Here is a 17,682-nt window from a genome sequence, read left to right as displayed (position 1 = left end):
TCAGCAGGCGTTTAAAGGTGGCACAGAAGGTCCCTGCTAAATCTCTTGACTGGGCCAATGACACCTAAGGCTGTTTTTCTTTTCAAACGAGCCTCAACAATTAATTTGTAGACCCACCTATGTTCCTACAGGTGATCTCAGTGACTGAGCTAGGATATAAGGGTTCAGGTGGTCTCTGAGGTACCATGGACCTAAGTGGTTCAGTGCTTTGTAAATTAACACAGGAACCTTAAACTTGGCTTGGTGGTAAGTGGGCAGGCAGCCAATTGTCATTTTTTTTAACAGACCTGAACCTTTTGGGGTGGGCTGAAAATATAGATGCAACAATATATACAGTAGAGAGAAATGAAACTAAAGCAAAAGCAGAAATCTAGGCAAAAGTCACAGTCCACGGGAAGTGGCTGTTTTCACAGAAAGCTCTAAGTGTGGGCAAAATGCATTCCCTTAGCCTCTCACAAGGTATGCCAGGAAAAAAGCAGAACTCATAACAGCCTAGTAGCAGGATGAAAGAAGACATTATCTATGGGAAATGACTTATGCATGAAGGGGGTGGCTAAGGAATGGGAGGGGGTAAAACTCAAGCCATGTGAGATGTACTGCATTTCAAAAATTTCCTGCTGGATCACCACACAACAAAAGGATGTGGTCAGTGCCATATCCGCTTGCGGCAAGGAGCCAGAGAGGCACCGCTGGCCATAAATCTGGACGCAGGGACCAGAAAAAAGAAGCCCGAATTTTCAGCTGTAAACAGACCTCAAATGCTGATTTCATCTTGACTGCTTTGCTGCAGGGAGCTGCCACCGAGTTCACAGTCACGTCACTGATTTCCTTTCCTGGTAAGCAAATCCTTCTCTAGAGTTTGGAGTTAGGTCTTGGTATGGGAAATTTTAGGGTTTGAGGCAGGAAAGATAAAACATTGCAGTGTCCAGCCATCAAGATGAACAGCCAGCAATAACCTTTCTGTAACACACACTCAGAGGGCTATAAAAAAATGTTGAAAGGCTCCAAAAAGGAGGCAAAAAAGCAGACAGCCTTTTCTCTCATTAATGCCTATTTTAAATAAAGAATTCAACAAAATAAAATGGATTGTTAAGTAGTTGCTGCTGTTTAAACTGCAAAATAAATATTCCAACTATTTCTCAATCAACTTTAAGTGCCAGGTTAACTACTCTAGAGAGGTGTTTCATCATTCCATGGGGGTGTTTTTTAGAAGGGGGTGAGATGAAGTAACTTCTCAGCTCTCTTGAATTTCTGAGCTCTGAAGGGGGAGGGGTAAAAGGTGGGAGGTAAAGGTAAAAAGAGGAGATGTGGGAGGTGCTGTGGTGTAAACCACCCAGCCTCTTAGGCTTGCTGACGGGGTGAGCTCGCATTGCTGTGTCCCAGCTTCTGCCAACCTAGCAGTTTGAAAGAACACCAGGGCAAGTAGACAAACAGGTACTGCTGTGGTGGGAAGGTAAATGCTGTTTCTGTGCGCTCTTGCACTCGTCGGTGTCCTGTTGCACCCGAAGCTGTTTAGTCCTGCTGGCCACGACCCGGAAAGCTTTCTGTGGAGAAACGGCAGCTCCCTTGGCCTGAAAAGTGAGCTGAGTGGCACACCCCTTAGTCGCCTTTGACTGAACGTAACCGTCCAGGGAACCTTTACCTTTTTACATAGTTCTAGTTACAGGTAGGTAGCCGTGTTGGTCTGACGAAGAAGTGTGCATGCACACGAACGCTCATACCAATGACAAACTTAGTTGGTCTCTAAGGTGCTACTGGAAGGAATTTCTTTATTTTATATTTTGTTTCTTTTTATGTGGGATAATTTTCTTTTTAAAGCTTCCTCCCATGGTTGCCTTTTAAGCCAAACATTGGAAATGGGGTAGAGAGAGGCTTCTTAGCGCTCTCCCCATATGCCCTTTTCCTTGCTGTAAATGCCTCCCAGCTGCTTTTAGATAAAATACAGATAACTGTAGGTAGTCTTTTCTTTCTTTTCCCCCCCTAAAGGGTGTAAACCATGGGTATGCAAACTATGGCCCGGGGGCTGGGGCTGGCCCAATCGCCTTCTAAATTGGCCCGTGGTATGGGAATCAGCATGTTTTTACATGAGTAGAATGTGTCCTTTTATTTAAAATGCATCTGGGTTATTTGTGGGGCATGGGAATTCGTTCATTTCCCATCCCCACCCCCACAAATATAGTCTGGCCCCCCACAAGATCTGAGGGACAGTGGACTGGCCCCCTGCTGAAAAAGTTTGCTGACCCCTGGTGTAAACACACTTTGGGGAGAAGGTGGTACATAGGTTGCAGGGTGGAGGTGGGGGGAGAATTGCATGAGGTGAAAGGGTTGAGAAAAGTGGAAAGTCTGTTCCATTTTTGTTTTTACTTTCGCCGCCCTCCAAGCAAGAATGAAACTGCATGGCCTGCCGTTAAGAGGGCTTGTCTCAAAACGCTCCTCAATTTGTACTAATGCTTTTATTGCCCATCTAGTGCCATTATGAGAGAATTATTTGAAGGGCAATGTTTGTGAATTATGCCAGGCGGTGTTGGAATGCTGTAATGGGTACCAATATGAGTTAAATATAGCATTTGATTATTATGGGTTAGCGCTAAGTCTCCAACCTTTCAGCTTGTTCTTACAAGTTACTCACTGGCCCTGTTCTACTCCAATAATGCCTCTTGCTCCTCTGGATGGAAGATAAAGAGGGGTGTGTGAGCGTGTATAGAAACAAATGTACTGTATAAAGCTATGGTTTGCGTTAGTGCTCTGCCCACCTCTGCTTCTGTCCCTGCCCACCGCTGGCACTCAGGCCCCAGAAGGTTGCCCAGAAAGGAATGTGGCCCTCAATCTGCTAAAAGGTTTCTGACTCCTGATCTGGATGTTCCCCATGAACCAGACCCTTCCCATAATTACCCAGGCAATCAAGAACTGTAACTGAAAAGGCCCTGGCATGTGGACTTGTGATATATTTACAGCAGGAGAGATTTATGTGTACTCCTTTCTTTGGCTCCAACTCGTTTGATAAAGGTCTGGAAGGGAGTGGAAGAGGTCGGGCAGATCTATTGATTTGAGGGATTGGATATATTGGATGGCGGAGAACCGATTAGTCTTGCAGGATGATGCTTGGATCGGAAGGGAGTTTGGAATCACAGAGGCATTTGCTGGTACAGAAGGAATACTGACTTACTGGGACAGCAGAGAGCAACTCAGTAAAAAAAAGAAAGCACAAGGATTTTATGGACTGCTGCGCAAAAATCTATGGAGAGAGACCCACGCCCACACATTTAATAATTAACAGGAAATCTTATCTTGCTTCATATTCGCTCACGTTCCTGAGTGGAACAGGAAGTAAAGTATCACTTCTGCACAACCACACAGTTCATTGAGCAGCAATGCTTATTTCAAAGCTGATACCTGCCCTGACCGAAGATTTGGCCTCCGTCTAATACCCTCCAGCAATTTTGTTGCTCAAAACACTTTCTACGTTCCCTAGTTCTAGTTACAGGTAGGTAGCCGTGTTGGTCTGATGTAGTCGAAACAAAATTAAAAAATTTCTTCCAGTAGCACCTTAAGAGACCAACGAAGTTTGTCGTTGGTATGAGCTTTCGTGTGCATGCACACTTCTTCAGATACACTGAAACGGAAGTCACCAAACCCTTATATATAGTGAGAGGGTGGGGAGGGGTATTACTCAGAAGGGTGGTGGGAATGGGTGATTGGCTGATAGGTGTGGTAAACCTGTTGATGACTGTTAACAACGGCAATTGGTCTTACAGGAAAAAGCAAGGGGTGAGATGGCTAAAAATATAGCTTTATCATGTATAATGAGATAAGAATCCAATGTCTCTATTCAGACCAGGTCTCTCCATGGTTTTAAGTTTGGTAATAAGTTGCAATTCAGCAACTTCTCTTTCCAGTCTATTTCTTAAATTCTTTTGTAACAAGACAACTACTTTGAGATCTTGTATAGAATGTCCTGGGAGACTGAAGTGTTCTCCTACTGGCTTCTCTGTCTTGTGATTCCTGATGTCAGATTTATGTCGATTTATCCTTTGGCATAGGGTTTGATCTGTTTGTCCAGTGCTGAGGGGCACTGTTGGCATTTGATGGCATACACAATGTTAGAAGATGAGCAATTAAATAGTCCTGAGATGGTATGTTTGATGTTGTTGGGGCCAGTAATGGTTTTGTCCGAGTGTATGTGGCAGCAAAGTTGGCATCTGGGTTTATTGCAGGCTCTGGTACCAGTGTCCATGTTAAGTCTGGTGGTGGTATTATTGTGGGTGAGGAGTTTAAGATTGGGTGGTTGCCTGTAGGCAATGAAAGGTCTTCCTCCCAGAGCTTGAGAAAGAGAACTGTCATTGTCTAGGAGAGGTTGTAGATCTCTGGTGATGCGTTGTACTGTTTTAACTTGGGAGCTGTGTGTGATTACTAGTGGTGTTCTGTTATTTTCTTTTTTGGGTCTGTCTTGCAGCAAGTTCTCTCTGGGTATCAGTCTGGCTCTGCTGACCTGTTGTTTAACTTCATCGGGCAGATATTTTAGTTCTAAGGTTTTCTGTAGATCTCTTAGGTGAGTCTCTGTCTGTAGAGTTGGAACAGATGTGGCTGTAACATAGGGCCTGGCTATATACAATGGGTTGTTTGGTATGTTTGGGATGGTAGCTAGAAGCATGTAGATATGTTTGTCGGTCAGTTCCCTAGTGTAATAAACAAAATCTGCCCTTATTTCCCATATGGGCTATACAAGAGCCCTTATAGGGTCCTTTGTAGGTTCTCCATCGGTAAGAGAAAATAAGAGAGGCCAACCAGAGAATATTGAGAAGCAAAGCAGCTAGTAAGCCTGATCTTTATTGAACTGTTGCAACAGGCTGCTCCCCTCCCAGGCAGGAGAAAGGAGGAGGACCCCAAACAAAGGTGTGCCTTCCCTTATATAGACATTTTGAAATTCCCTGCCCTGGAGCTCAAGCCCACCCCCTCCATACATCATTCATCATACATCACAGAAGGGGTGTAGCTCAAGACCACCCCCCAGATACATCATACCTACATCACAGAAAAGGCGGTCTACAACATAAATCTGAATCAAAATTTTAAAAATCCTTCCAGTAGTTGGGTCTCTAAGGTGCTACTGGAAGGATTTTTTTATTTTGTTTTGACTGTATCAGACCAACACGGCTACCTACCTGTAATAAATTTGAATGTTGTTGTTTTTCCAGTCTGCCACTTATTTCCTGAGACAATGGGAAGGTTCCCTCACCCCCTCCCTCCTTGCAGAGAAACATTTGGTCAGTTTGGGAGTCAAAATGATTTCACGACTATCTTCCTGTGCTGCTCCAAATATGTGGTTTATATTTTTATGTACGTGTTTGCTTGGTACATTTATGAAAATTATATATATATAAGACCTGCCTCTCCAGGGTTGTAGGCTGGGATCCTCTGAATCCTTCAGCTGGATGAAAGCATGTGGAGAACATAGGAAGCTGCCTTATACTGAGCCAGATCGCTGTCCCATGCAGCTCAATATTGCCTAGGGGAGAGGGGGGCACCATTCAACAATTTTTACTTAAGAATTATTTGTGAAGTAATACTGCTTTAAAAACTAAAGTTCTAAGTACCATTAACTAAATTAATACTTGAGGTACCCTCTCAATTTTTGCCATAGCTTCTAGACAAAGGCAAAATTCCAATTTTTACATTTTTGATGAAGCATGTACTTTGTTGAAATCTGCTTCTCCTGGGGAGCAGTTATCAACGGGAGGTGGGGTACATTTCAACAATTGAAAAAAAAATCTACTAATTTCATACATTTTACCAAAATAAACTTCATTCACAAAATAATATAGTGAACAAATTAATATAGTGTATTGATTTAGGTCCTATCTACATTATTTTATCTTTAATTAAGTCAAAAATTTGGAAAATGTCATTGCAAATATAGCTCGAGCTGTTCCTCCGCTTAAATTTGGTAATTGTCGAAAAATTTGGTTGAGGCAGTTTCATTTTAATATCACTTCGTTCTATGCTACTAAGGTCCTCCTTTTCAGGAAAATAAAATTTCCAAGAATCTTCCTTCTTTCTCATAAACTTCACCTTATAGCCCTCTTCTTCAATTTTTCCTACAAACAGTACTTTTTTCTTCTTTCCACAAAATTCAACAAGAACAAAGTCATTAATTTCTATTACCAAATCATCAGTTATTTCAAACTCCATTTGTTCTTCAAGTTCTGTAGTAGTAGACGTCAAAGTCTTCACAATCTGATTCATCGTGTAAAGAAACATTATCTGCACACTCACTGTCAGAAGATTCAAAAAACAACAATTTTTTTGTAGACTTCGACTTAAGTTTGGTTTTTTTAGAGACTAATTTCCTTTTCTTTTCCAATCTTTTAAGGGTTTCTTCTTCAATGCACTTCTTTTCAGGTGTTTCAGTCAATATTTTTGACTTCCCTTTTTTCCTTCCACCCTTTTTTGCTTTGGCAACTGCTTTCGGGTAAGGCCTCACATCTACAGGTGTTATTACTCTAGGCTCATTAGGTTTATTTTCACTTACCCGTGTCGGTGTACAGAAAGTAGGATTTTCTTTACTTGTGCTTGGGAGACTTTCTGTTGTACACCTTTCTTCAGCAATTGAATCACCAGGAAGAATTTCACCAGAATCAACAGGAGCTTGCTGAACAGGTACGTCAATGACAGAAGGTTCATAGTCTTAGTCAGTGAAAACCAGACGGGAAAACGGCCAGGTGCCAGTTTTTGGGTAGGCCGCAGTGATGTTTTTGTTTGTAAATGAGGCAGCGTATGCAGTATTTGCTCATGCAGCCAGGTTATGTATGCTAATGGTATTGCCTGGGTTTGATACCATCCAATCATTTTGCGCTACTCTCAGCTTGGATTTGAACGGTCCTAAGACCCCAACATCCAAAGGCTGGAGACAGTGAGAGCAATGTGGAGGGAATGTCACTAGAACTATACCATTATCCCTTGCAAACAGCACAGCATCAAGTGTACAGTGACATTCATGATTGTCCAGGACCAAAAGTATTTTGTTGTCTGCTGAACGAGTATGCTTTTTAATGTGCTTGAGAACCTCCAGAAACAGACGTCCAATCATGTATCCACTTTGGGGAGGTTAACTAAATCTAAACTGCCTGGTGGTGCCCCAGATAACATCGAGTCGTGGAACCTCGCCCTCGGGAAAATAAATAAAGGAGGGACTGTATTTGCTAAAGCATTGATTATCATACACATGGTAATCATGCTCCCACGCTCGCCAGAAACTGCCTGTCCTACCTGACGAGCTCCTAGCTTAGCAACGTTAGGAGTTTGAACAACTGTTAATACGCCGGTTTCATCCAGGTTGCAGATCTGTTCAGCCATAAAAGAACCAGACTTATCAGCTGGCTCATAATTGTCGAAAAACTCAACAACATTGGCTTTATTAAAAGCTGTAGCTCTTGCTAAGCTGGTGTTTTCTGGTTTTCTTAATATAAGCTTTGGATGACGCTTCATGAAACCCTTAACCAAGTCGATTCCGGAAGTTTTATTTTCGTCCCAGGTACTTGGAATTTTTGAGTTGAGATGCTTTGCATAATCATAGGCAAGTTGTCGAACTTGTCTGTAGGTTAGACCATAATTAAGAACTGAACATTTAATTAAATATTCACAAAGCAGGGTTTCTTGCTCGACATTAAAAACTTGTTGGCTTGTGTATTTGCAGCTGTAGCATTTTATGTTAGTTGTATATCTACTGGTTTCATCATCGAGAGAATTAATTGCCTTGCTTTTTTTAATCTATAAAATAAAGTCGAAAATTTATTCCAAATAAGTCTGCTGCTGCTCATAGAGACATGCCATTTTGGACTGCTTCCATTGCTTTTTTAATGTCTTCTTCACTAACCTCTAATTTAGTACGCTTCTTCTTATATGTTCGCACCATTTTTTATAATCTGAAAGAGCCAAAATAATGGGGCTAAGCATTTTAATTATTAGGATCTTAATATTAAAATACATGTCTTAAACTGTATGAAAAGTAACACCTTAAACTTTTCAAATCTCCTGAATTTATACTTTATTTTTTAAAATTCAAAAACAAATAATAAATTGTCTTGAATGTTTTAAGTGATTATTAAAATTTTAAGAGGGAAAAAGATTTTATTGATGCTTCTAATGAGTTCTTTGTTTATAAATTCTATTTAAAGCAACAGTAGGCCTAACAAAACAAAGCCGAGTGTTTTAAATGTAACAACCCTGATTAATAGTCCTACTTTAGTCTGTTATAGGCCTAGGCTTATCATACTTCATGTAGCCATAAACTGTAGCCTAAAATTATCCTGGAACTTTTAAATCCAAGCTAAGTGTTGATCTAAAAAAATGACAAGTCATTTTTCATATTTAGGCTACTTAACTGAAAAATGGTAATGGGCACCTTTCAACACTGTTGAAATGTACCCCCCTAAGCTCTGTTGAAATCTGCTCCTGGTGCAGTCATTTTGGTTAAAGTATCATCAACCATTTTAGAAAAATACTTGTGACTTATTGATAGTGTATTTAGAAGCATAATTAAATAAACTATTAGGTGAATAAATATAACTTACCTGATTAAAAGATTACTGGTTGATTAACTGTTTCAAAATCAAAATTCCCTTTTCACTTTTGTTAGAACTTGATCTACTGAGTAACACAACAGTTGTAAAAAGAAATGGCTGAAAACTAAATGTCAGCAGTTACTCATACTAAAAGCTTATTGGCTGGCATATTGGCCAATCATTGTGCAGTATTAGAAGTCAGATACTCCAGTTGTTGAAAGGTGCCTCATGTTGAAATGTACCCCACTCTCCCCTACACTGACTGGCAGCAGCTCTTCGGGTTCTCTCCCAGGCCTGCCTGGAGTTGCCTTAGCGGATCGAACCTGGGACCTTCTGCTTGCAAGACAGGCGCTCTACCACTGAGAGTTAGATAACCAACAAGCAGTGAGTAATAATGATTCCTTGGATACCTTTTATATTGATCTGGAAGTGGAACAGGGAGGGAGACTTTCCCAACTGTTATAAGAAAAAACTGCTCCATTTCCCTTATGGGGTATCCAAGAGCCCATATAGAGTCCTTAAGTGGGTTCCCTATCGGTAGGAGAAAATAACAGAGGCCAACCAGAGTACATGAAGAAGCAAAGCGGCTAGTAAACCTGATCTTTATTGCAAAAGAAAAGTACTATTGCAACAGGCTCCCCACTCACCACACACAGGTGGGAGGAAAGAACCCAGGACAATGGTGTGCAAGCCCTTATATAGACTCTTGAAATTGCCCACCCTGTCGCCCAAGACCACCACCCCCTAAAACATCATACATACATACATCACAGAAGGAGCGGTCTACAGCAAAAAATCCTGTCTGCCAGGATACCTGATAATGGTTACTGATTGCATTACCAGGGCAGTCTTGCCATTCTTTTGTGATGGTTAATACTTTAGTTCCTGAATCCACGTCACAGGCTCACCCTATTCATACACAAACATGCCCTTTAAGACAAAAGCAAAAAGAGAATGGAAAGCCTTTCCCCATTTTTCTCCCTTACTGCAGAGGAATATTTGAGGTCACTGGGAGAGTCAAAGTGGCTTCAGGATTGCTCTCCTGTAATATTTTAGACACGTGGTTTATATAGTTATGTATGTGTTTGCCTTACACATTTATGAACATTTATTTTATATTTGAGACCTTAGAATTCTTATAACAAACCTCTAATGTTACTTTCATTACTTCCCTAGGTGAAACCTACATAAGATCTGGACTCCGGACTTTTGTTCCAGCCCAGGAAACATGAAACTTCAGAAACTGGTCTTATCTGTCCTTGCACTTACCTTTAGCACCATTTCTTTATTTATCGGGTGAGTCTCTTTCCCTGAATATCCTCTTCGTGGCAGCCACTGATTTGGATGGCTTTAAAAGAAGATTAGACAAATTCATGGAGGAGAAGAAAGCTCTCAGTGGCTACTAGCCATGATGCCTATGCTTTGCCTCCATGCTTCTGAGTACTAGTTGCTGGAAGCCACAGGATAAATGCTGCCAGCCAGTGTAGACAACACTGAGCTAAGTGGAACAAAGGTCCTGTATGAGGCTGGTTACCATGCTTTGAGGAAAATCGCCTCCTACGCTAAATCCTTATTGCGTCTTGTAAACACAGAAAGCAAAAATAATTATGAATTAAATTCAATACTTTTCACTTGTAATACTAACCAGTACCTAATCATAGAATCATAGAGTTGGAAGAGACTACAAGGGCTATCCAGTCCAACCCCCTGCCAAGCAGGAAACACCATCAAAGCATTCTTGACATATGCCTGTCAAGCCTCTGCTTAAAGACGTCCACCACACTCCTTGGCAGCAAATTCCACTGCTGAACAGCTCTTACTGTCAGGAAGTTCTTCCTAATGTTTAGGTGGAATCTTCTTTCTTGTAGTTTGAATCCATTGCTCCGTGTCTGCTTCTCTGGAGCAGCAGAAAACGATCTTTCTCCCTCCTCCATATGACATCCTTTCATATATTTGAACATGGCTAGCATATCACCCCTTAACCTTCTCTACTCCAGGCTAAACATACCCAGCTCCCTAAGTCGTTCCTCATAAGCCATCGTTTCCAGGCCTTTGACCATTTTGGTTGCCCTCTTCTGGACACGTTCCAGCTTGTCAGTATCCTTCTTGAACTGTGGTGCCCAGAACTGGACACAGTACTCCAGGTGAGGTCTGACCAGAGCAGAATACAGTGGTACTATTACTTCCCTAGATCTAGATGCTATACTCTTATTGATGCAGTCCAGAATTGCATTGGCTTTTTTAGCTGCTGCATCACACTGCTGACTCATGTCAAGTTTGTGGTCTACCAAGACTCCTAGATCCTTTTCACATGTACTGCTCTCAAGCCAGGTGTCACCCTTCCTGTATTTGTGCCTTTCATTTTTTTTTGCCCAAGTGTAGTACCTTACATTTCTCCTTGTTAAAATTCATCTTGTTTGCTTTGGCCCAGCTGTCTAATCTGTTAAGGTCATTTTGAAGTGTGATCCTGTCCTCTGGGGTATTAGCCACCGCTCCCAATTTGGTGTCGTCTGCAAACTTGCTCAGGATGCCCTCAAGCCCATCATCCAAGTCATTGATAAAGATGTTGAATAATTGGCAGGAAGTTGGATAAGAAAAGAAATGTATAAAAGGGGAAAGAAAGAAAGAAAAAAAACCAAACAGACTTTTTTCGTTTCAATACTTTCTGTTTTATTGATTCTTATTGGATTCTCTCTCCATGTTCCAGTGTTAAGATAAACAATGTATAGCAAGATATAAATAAATAAGGGAAATGGGAGGGAAGGGGGAAGGCGGGTGGAAATGAAGGGATGGGAAAGGGCGGGAGAACGGGAGGGGGGAATCACAAGTATTAAGGTTTATCTGTAAGATTTGATGTGTTCTTGATTTCCATATCTTTTCTATTTTGTAACATTTTAAATATTCCAATAAAAATCTATTTAAAAAAAAAGATAAAGATGTTGAATAAGACTGGGCCCAAGACAGAACCCTGTGGCACCCCACTAGTCACCACTCTCCAGGATGAGGAGGAGCCATTGATGAGCACCCTTTGGGTTCGGTCAGTCAGCCAGTTACAAATCCACTGAATGGTAGCATTGTCTAGCCCGCATTTTACTAGCTTCTTTACAAGAAGCTAGTAAAATCCATTCCCACCATGTAAATAGGAGGATTGGAGAAAAGTACAGTCTGCCACCGCCACCACGCCAAGTCCAACAAGACCATTTTATTGTTCATTTCCTTTCAGATGTCCCCATCCTGATAACAAGTCCTGCACAAGCTTTCAGTCTCTTTTAACTGCTTATTTTTGTCCCCAGGGTTCTGATCGGGAAAGGCCCAAACCACTACCTTCCGTATTATCTTCCATGCCCAGATCTCTTGTAAGTACCATAGTGAGATGGGGGGGGGGGCTAAACTGCAGAGCCTCAATATTCCACCCAATGCTATTTTTATTTTACTTCGATCCAGACCAACACGGCTACCTACCTGTAACCAATGCTATGTGATTAGCCATGGTCCCTGCATTCTAGGGCAGAGGTTTTCAACTTTTTTGAGTCCACGGCTTCCTTGACTAACTGCATTCTACAGAGGCACAGTTGAAACTGTTCTCTGTAATTCTATTACTGCCTGGTATGACAGTACCAGTCGAAGATGGACAAGAAAAGGCTCCAACGAGCAGTAAGAATTGCAGAACAGGTAATTGGTGTTAGTTTACCTTCAATAGAGACACTTTATGCTGTCCTAGCTAGGAAGAGAGCAGAGGGAATTGCCACAGATCCCTAGCATCCTGGTCATCATCTGTTTGATTTACTTCCATCTGGACGTCACTACAGGACTCCATAACAGTACACAAAAATGGCTAGGCAACAGGAACAGGTTGTTTCCCTTGCACCATCAAATTGTTAAAATTCGTAGCTGTGTAGCGCAAGGGGAGGCTAGATGGGGTTCCTTTGCTATTGTATTGTGAGTGGAACAGTGTTTGTATAAGGTATGTTTACATTGCAATGTAGTTGAAGCAAAGTTCAAGCATGTTTGGTACTTGGCCAATAAATTATTCCTTATTGCTTCTTCCTTCTTTCTGTGGGGCTCAGGAGCCCAGTTGTTTTTAACTTTCCTTTTCTTGACAATTTAAATGTTTGATGCAATTGCTTGCTTTTTGCAAACTGTTTAGAGGTTTTATTATCAAATAAGTAATATACAGTGGTCCCTCGACTTACAAATTACTCGACATCCGTAGGTTTTGACTTACGAACAGCACAAATTTTTCTACATCCGAACGGAAACTGTTGGCAGCTTTAAATGCTGTTTTTTCGACTTACAAATTTTTCCATGTGGTTTTTTCGACTTACAAATTTTTCCGGTTACAGGTAGGTAGCCGTGTTGGTCTGAGTTGAAGCAAAATAGAAAAAAATTCCTTCAGTAGCACCTTAAAGACCAACTAAGTTTTTATTTTGGTATGAGCTTTCGTGTGCATGCACACTTCTTCAGATACACTGAAACAGAAGTGTCAGACCCTTATATATATATACAGAGGGTGGTGGGGGTGGGTGGGAATTTTTCTGAATATTTTTTTTCCTATGGGAAGCCGCATTTCGACTTCCAAACTTTTTGACCTACGAATGTGCATTCGGAACGGATTAAGTTCGTAAGTCGAGGGACCACTGTATATCTTTAAGAAAAAAAACACGCACACACATAAATGAATAAATAAAAGTTGAATTTCCCTTTCTCTCTTTTTTTTTGTAGTGCTTTGAAACTACAGTACAGAGAGGAGAATTCGCACCAGCTTTTCCCACAGTTAGTTCTCTTCCACTTGCATCTTCCTTAAAATTGCTGCTTCTTTCTTCTGGAGATTTGTTCTAATATATGACTATATATTATCTTTTTCAGATTCTTTTATCCACAGCCAGAGTCTGTGCAACAGACGTAAGTGCCAGAAAGGACTGGCCCTATTCATGTATTCTATTTATTAAAACTTTTAACAAATTACTTTGTTTTGTTTTTTAAATGCAACAAAGCAGTAGACATTGTACAAAAGTTTCAAAAGTGACAAAAATTTAAATGTAAATAAGAATGTAAGAAAAGCCCTGCTGGATCAGGCCAATGGCCCATCTAAGTCCAGCATCCTGTTCTCACAGTGGCCAACCACAGAACCCAACGAAAAACCCTCAACCAGGATCTGAGCACTCAAGCAATCTTACCTCCTGCAGCTTCCAACTCGTATTCAGAAGCCTTTCTTCCTCTGACCATGGAGGCAGAGCAGAGATGTTGTTGTGGCTAATAGCCATTGATTGCCTTACACTTGATACATTTGTCCAATCCAAGTTAGTGGCTGTCACTGCCTCCTGCGGAAGTGAGTTCCACAGTTTAACTAGGTGCTGTGTAGTTAAATAATAAATTCGTGAATACTGGTTAATTAAAATAAAATTCTCGCTTCAGAGGCCTGTCTAATTAACACCATTTTGAGGTGACCTCTAATAGAATTCCAGTAAGACTTTTCCTGAACTGGCAAGCGTGTTCACACTTCTCCGAATTTTTGCAATGCAGTTCTCCAGCTGAGTAATGTGTAAAAAAAAGTGTGTACTAGGATAAAGTGTGCATTTGAAAATGTATATTTTAGTGAATAGAACATACAGAAATTCATTATATTAGGGAAAGTGACTTTGCAAAACTGTATGTATATTAGGCATAATTGCAAATGAAAAATGTGTGTGTGTGTCAGGAAAACTTGCAGAAAAATGAAGATGAAGTTTCAAGAGTACTGTACTTTTAAAAAAAAACAACAGGTGGATATATGGAGAATTGAACTCATATTTGGAAAAAATAAGAAGCTGAAATTGACAGATCTGATCACCAGTAGCATCCTCTTTGCTCAATCAACACTTTTGACATTAAAAAAATTCCTTCAGTAGCACCTTAAAGACCAACTAAGTTTTTATTTTGGTATGAGCTTTTGTGTGCATGCACACTTCTTCAGATACACAGATACACGAACCCACACATGGGTTACTTCTGTTTCAGTGTATCTGTGTATCTGAAGAAGTGTGCATGCACACGAAAGCTCATACCAAAATAAAAACTTAGTTGGTCTTTAAGGTGCTACTGAAGGAATTTTTTTATTTTTGCTTCGACTCAGACCAACACGGCTACCTACCTGTAACTAGAACTTTTGACATTGAATTGCTATATTTTCCTGGTTTCCACAGGCGCTCTGATGTGCTCACAGTGACTCCGTGGCTGGCCCCCATTGTCTGGGAGGGGACATTCAGCCCCGAAATCTTGGACAGCATCTATAAGCCTTTGAACCTTACCATTGGACTAACTGCCTTCGTTGTTGGAAAGTAAGCAGAAAGGGCAGGAGGGGCTGGGAAAGTCTACACATTTGCCAAAATCTAAAACCTGATGTGGGCTGTAGCAACTTTCATTATAAAAGGCCTTTGTTACCAGTGCCTGGCACAGACCTCTGACTGGGCTTAAGAACATGGGACGAGCCCTGCTGGTTCAAGCCTAAAAGTTGGATCAGGTTACCTAAAAGGTAACCCTCCTGCATTTTCCACCAAGTGATATTCAGAAACATTTACTGCCTCCAACAGTGAAGGGAGAGCACAGCCATCAGAGTTAATAGCTTTGTGGAGCTGCTGATTTTCAGGATGGATAGCTTAAACCACAGGGCCTAGGGCTTGCCGATCAGAAGGTCGGCGGTTCGAATCCCCGCGATGGAGTGAGCTCCCGTTGCTCGATCCCTGCTCCTGCCAACCTAGCAGTTCAAAAGCACGTCAAAGTGCAAGTAGATAAATAGGTACCGCTACAGCAGGAAGGTAAACGGTGTTTCCATGCGCTGCTCTGGTTCGCCAGAAGCAGCTTTGTCATGCTAGCCACATGACCTAGAAGCTGTACGCCAGCTCCCTCGGCCAATAACGCGAGATGAGCGCCACAACCCCAGAGTCGGTCACGACTGGACCTAATGGTCAGGGGTCCCTTTACCTTTACCTTTTAGCCCTAGGCCACATTGACCCCATGTCTGATTCTGGCCTACTTTGCACATCACTTTAAACAAGATGGGGAACCTGCAGCCTTATGGGGCCTTAGGAGCCTCGGAAGCAGCCTTATACCAAATTAGACCATTGATCCATCTCACCCAATATTGCATACACTGACCAGCAGCAGTGTAGCTTGAAAATCTGCTTTTTAAAAACTCTGCCCTGAGCGATTGTTCTTAATATGTATATATATTTTTAATGTTTGCTCAGGTACATACGATTTGCAAGCCGTTTTTTGGAGTCAGCTGAACAGTACTTCATGGTGGGATACAATGTGAACTATTACATCTTCACAGACAACCCCAAAGACCTCTCCGTTGTCCACCTGCAGCCTGGGAGAACCCTCCACCTCATCCCTATAAAGAAACATGCCCACTGGCAAGAAATCTCCATGCGCAGGATGGAGATCATAAGCCGTCACATCTCAGATACAGCCCACCGAGAGGTGGACTATCTCTTCTGCCTGGACATTGATATGTTGTTTCAGAACCCGTGGGGCCCAGAGACCTTGGGGGAGATGGTGGCCGTGATCCACCCAGGTTACTACAAGGTCTCTCGGAGAGCATTCCCATATGAGAGGAGAACTGCTTCCATGGCCTACATCTCTCAGGAAGAAGGAGACTTCTACTATGGAGGGGCGGCCTTTGGAGGCCTGGTCAAGAATGTCTACGAGTTCACCAGGGCTTGCCACATGGCCATATTGGCAGACAAGGCCAACGGCATCGTGGCAGCTTGGCAGGAGGAGAGCCATCTGAACAGGCACTTCCTTTCCCGGAAGCCTTCAAAGCTCCTCTCTCCGGAGTACCTTTGGGATGACACAAAGTCAAAACCACCTGAGCTGAGACTCATACGGGTCTCGTCCGTGAGCAAGAATTATAGGGAGGTCAGGGACTGACCCTGGTTGGGTCCATCCTGGCCTCACTGAGTATTTCTGGGCAGAGGTCTCCTGGGGATCAAATTATTTGGACCTGCAGATCCATTGCAGGGTTGGCAAAATCAGACAGGTCCTCCAACCCCTGCCGAGAGTGCAGGCAGTAGGCTCAGATCTCACCCAGCCCACAGAACTTATAAAGTAGCTTTAGATCAAGCCACTGTTGTTTTGCTGTCATCACCCACTTGCAAAATAGGGATGGTAATACTTTCCTACCTCATTTTAGGTTTCTATTCCTCTCACTGTCAGGTCACATGCCTGTGTTATGCATTCCAGCAAAGATTGTTGGAATCACAGGAGCGGATGTTTGCTGTATTCTGTTTCCATTTGTTTTTTCCTTCTTCCGACTTCTCTCAGCCAGAGGAGACATGTTTTCTTGTGTTCTGCCTTACGCTTAATAAAGCAGCTTTTAGTACACAACCTCAGCCTGGCTCCGTCTGCGTTTTATCTCTGCTGGACTCTGAATATGTGCTCAGTGTCCCCAAGACATGGGTCGTAATAAATTGTTGGGAAGGGCTGTCGGAACTCCTTAGAGCTGCACGCTGAACGCTGATGGGAGAGACGGGCTGGATTCGTTCCTGCATTATGCCTGTGGATCGTTCCTGCCCCCGGCTGACCCGACACCTCAGAGGGCAGATCTTCTAGGTGAAGGGGCTTAAGATATGGATACGCTTGTACCCCTTCCAATCTGCGCCCCATCCCAAGGGACGAAGGTAGGGTGAGCAAGGACTACTCCCCTCCATCACTGGTGTTGTGCAATGCCAGTTCTATAGGCAACAAAACCGCCACCCTGTGAGTTTTCTTTACCTCAAAGGGGATTGACCTGGCTTGTGTGACAGAGACCTGGGTGTGCGAAGGGGAAACAGTTACCTCACGAGAGATGGCGGCCCCCGGGTTTCTCCGTCCTCCACCAGTCATGGCCTGTGGGCTGGGGGGGAGGGGTGGCATTGTTAATCTGGGAAGATTGTTCTTTCAGGGCTGATGTAGGCTTCCAAGGAGAGCTTGGCTGTATGGCTGGTGTACCGGCCACCTAGCACACCAGCAGCCACCCTGTCAGACCTGCTGGAGGTGGTGACCAGCTGGGCCCTGGAGTTCCCCAACTTAATGCCATCCCATCCTCACAGGCTCTGGACCTGATGTCTTCCATGGCGACACTAGGGCTCTCCCAGTTTGT

The 17,682-nt window shown here is 42.6% G+C and overlaps 1 protein-coding gene across 13 annotated transcripts; it reads left to right on the top strand.

Annotated features, from left to right (window-relative positions):
• Window positions 1–546: 546 nt before the first annotated feature.
• Window positions 547–16,933, top strand: GBGT1 (globoside alpha-1,3-N-acetylgalactosaminyltransferase 1 (FORS blood group)). 13 transcript variants are annotated; one of them, XM_088664773.1, is made up of 8 exons: window positions 601–836; window positions 8,831–8,945; window positions 9,738–9,857; window positions 11,855–11,917; window positions 13,284–13,334; window positions 13,428–13,463; window positions 14,744–14,878; window positions 15,788–16,933. In XM_088664773.1, the coding sequence occupies exons 3-8, from the start codon at window positions 9,790–9,792 to the stop codon at window positions 16,470–16,472; spliced, it is 1,038 nt and encodes a 345-aa protein (XP_088520899.1). In that variant the 5' UTR covers window positions 601–836; window positions 8,831–8,945; window positions 9,738–9,789; the 3' UTR covers window positions 16,473–16,933. The 13 variants fall into 13 exon arrangements, with proteins under 13 accessions (XP_034968468.1, XP_088520899.1, XP_034968467.1 ...); XM_088664776.1 differs by lacking the exons at window positions 601–836; window positions 8,831–8,945 and adding exons at window positions 3,357–3,484; window positions 5,196–5,337; XM_088664778.1 differs by lacking the exons at window positions 601–836; window positions 8,831–8,945 and adding exons at window positions 3,366–3,484; window positions 6,604–6,657.
• Window positions 16,934–17,682: the final 749 nt, after the last annotated feature.

Source organism: Zootoca vivipara, chromosome Z2, assembly GCF_965207765.1.
Source record: "Zootoca vivipara chromosome Z2, rZooViv2.hap1.1, whole genome shotgun sequence".
Lineage (NCBI taxonomy): Eukaryota > Metazoa > Chordata > Lepidosauria > Squamata > Lacertidae > Zootoca > Zootoca vivipara.
This window is presented reverse-complemented; position numbering and strand designations above follow the sequence as displayed.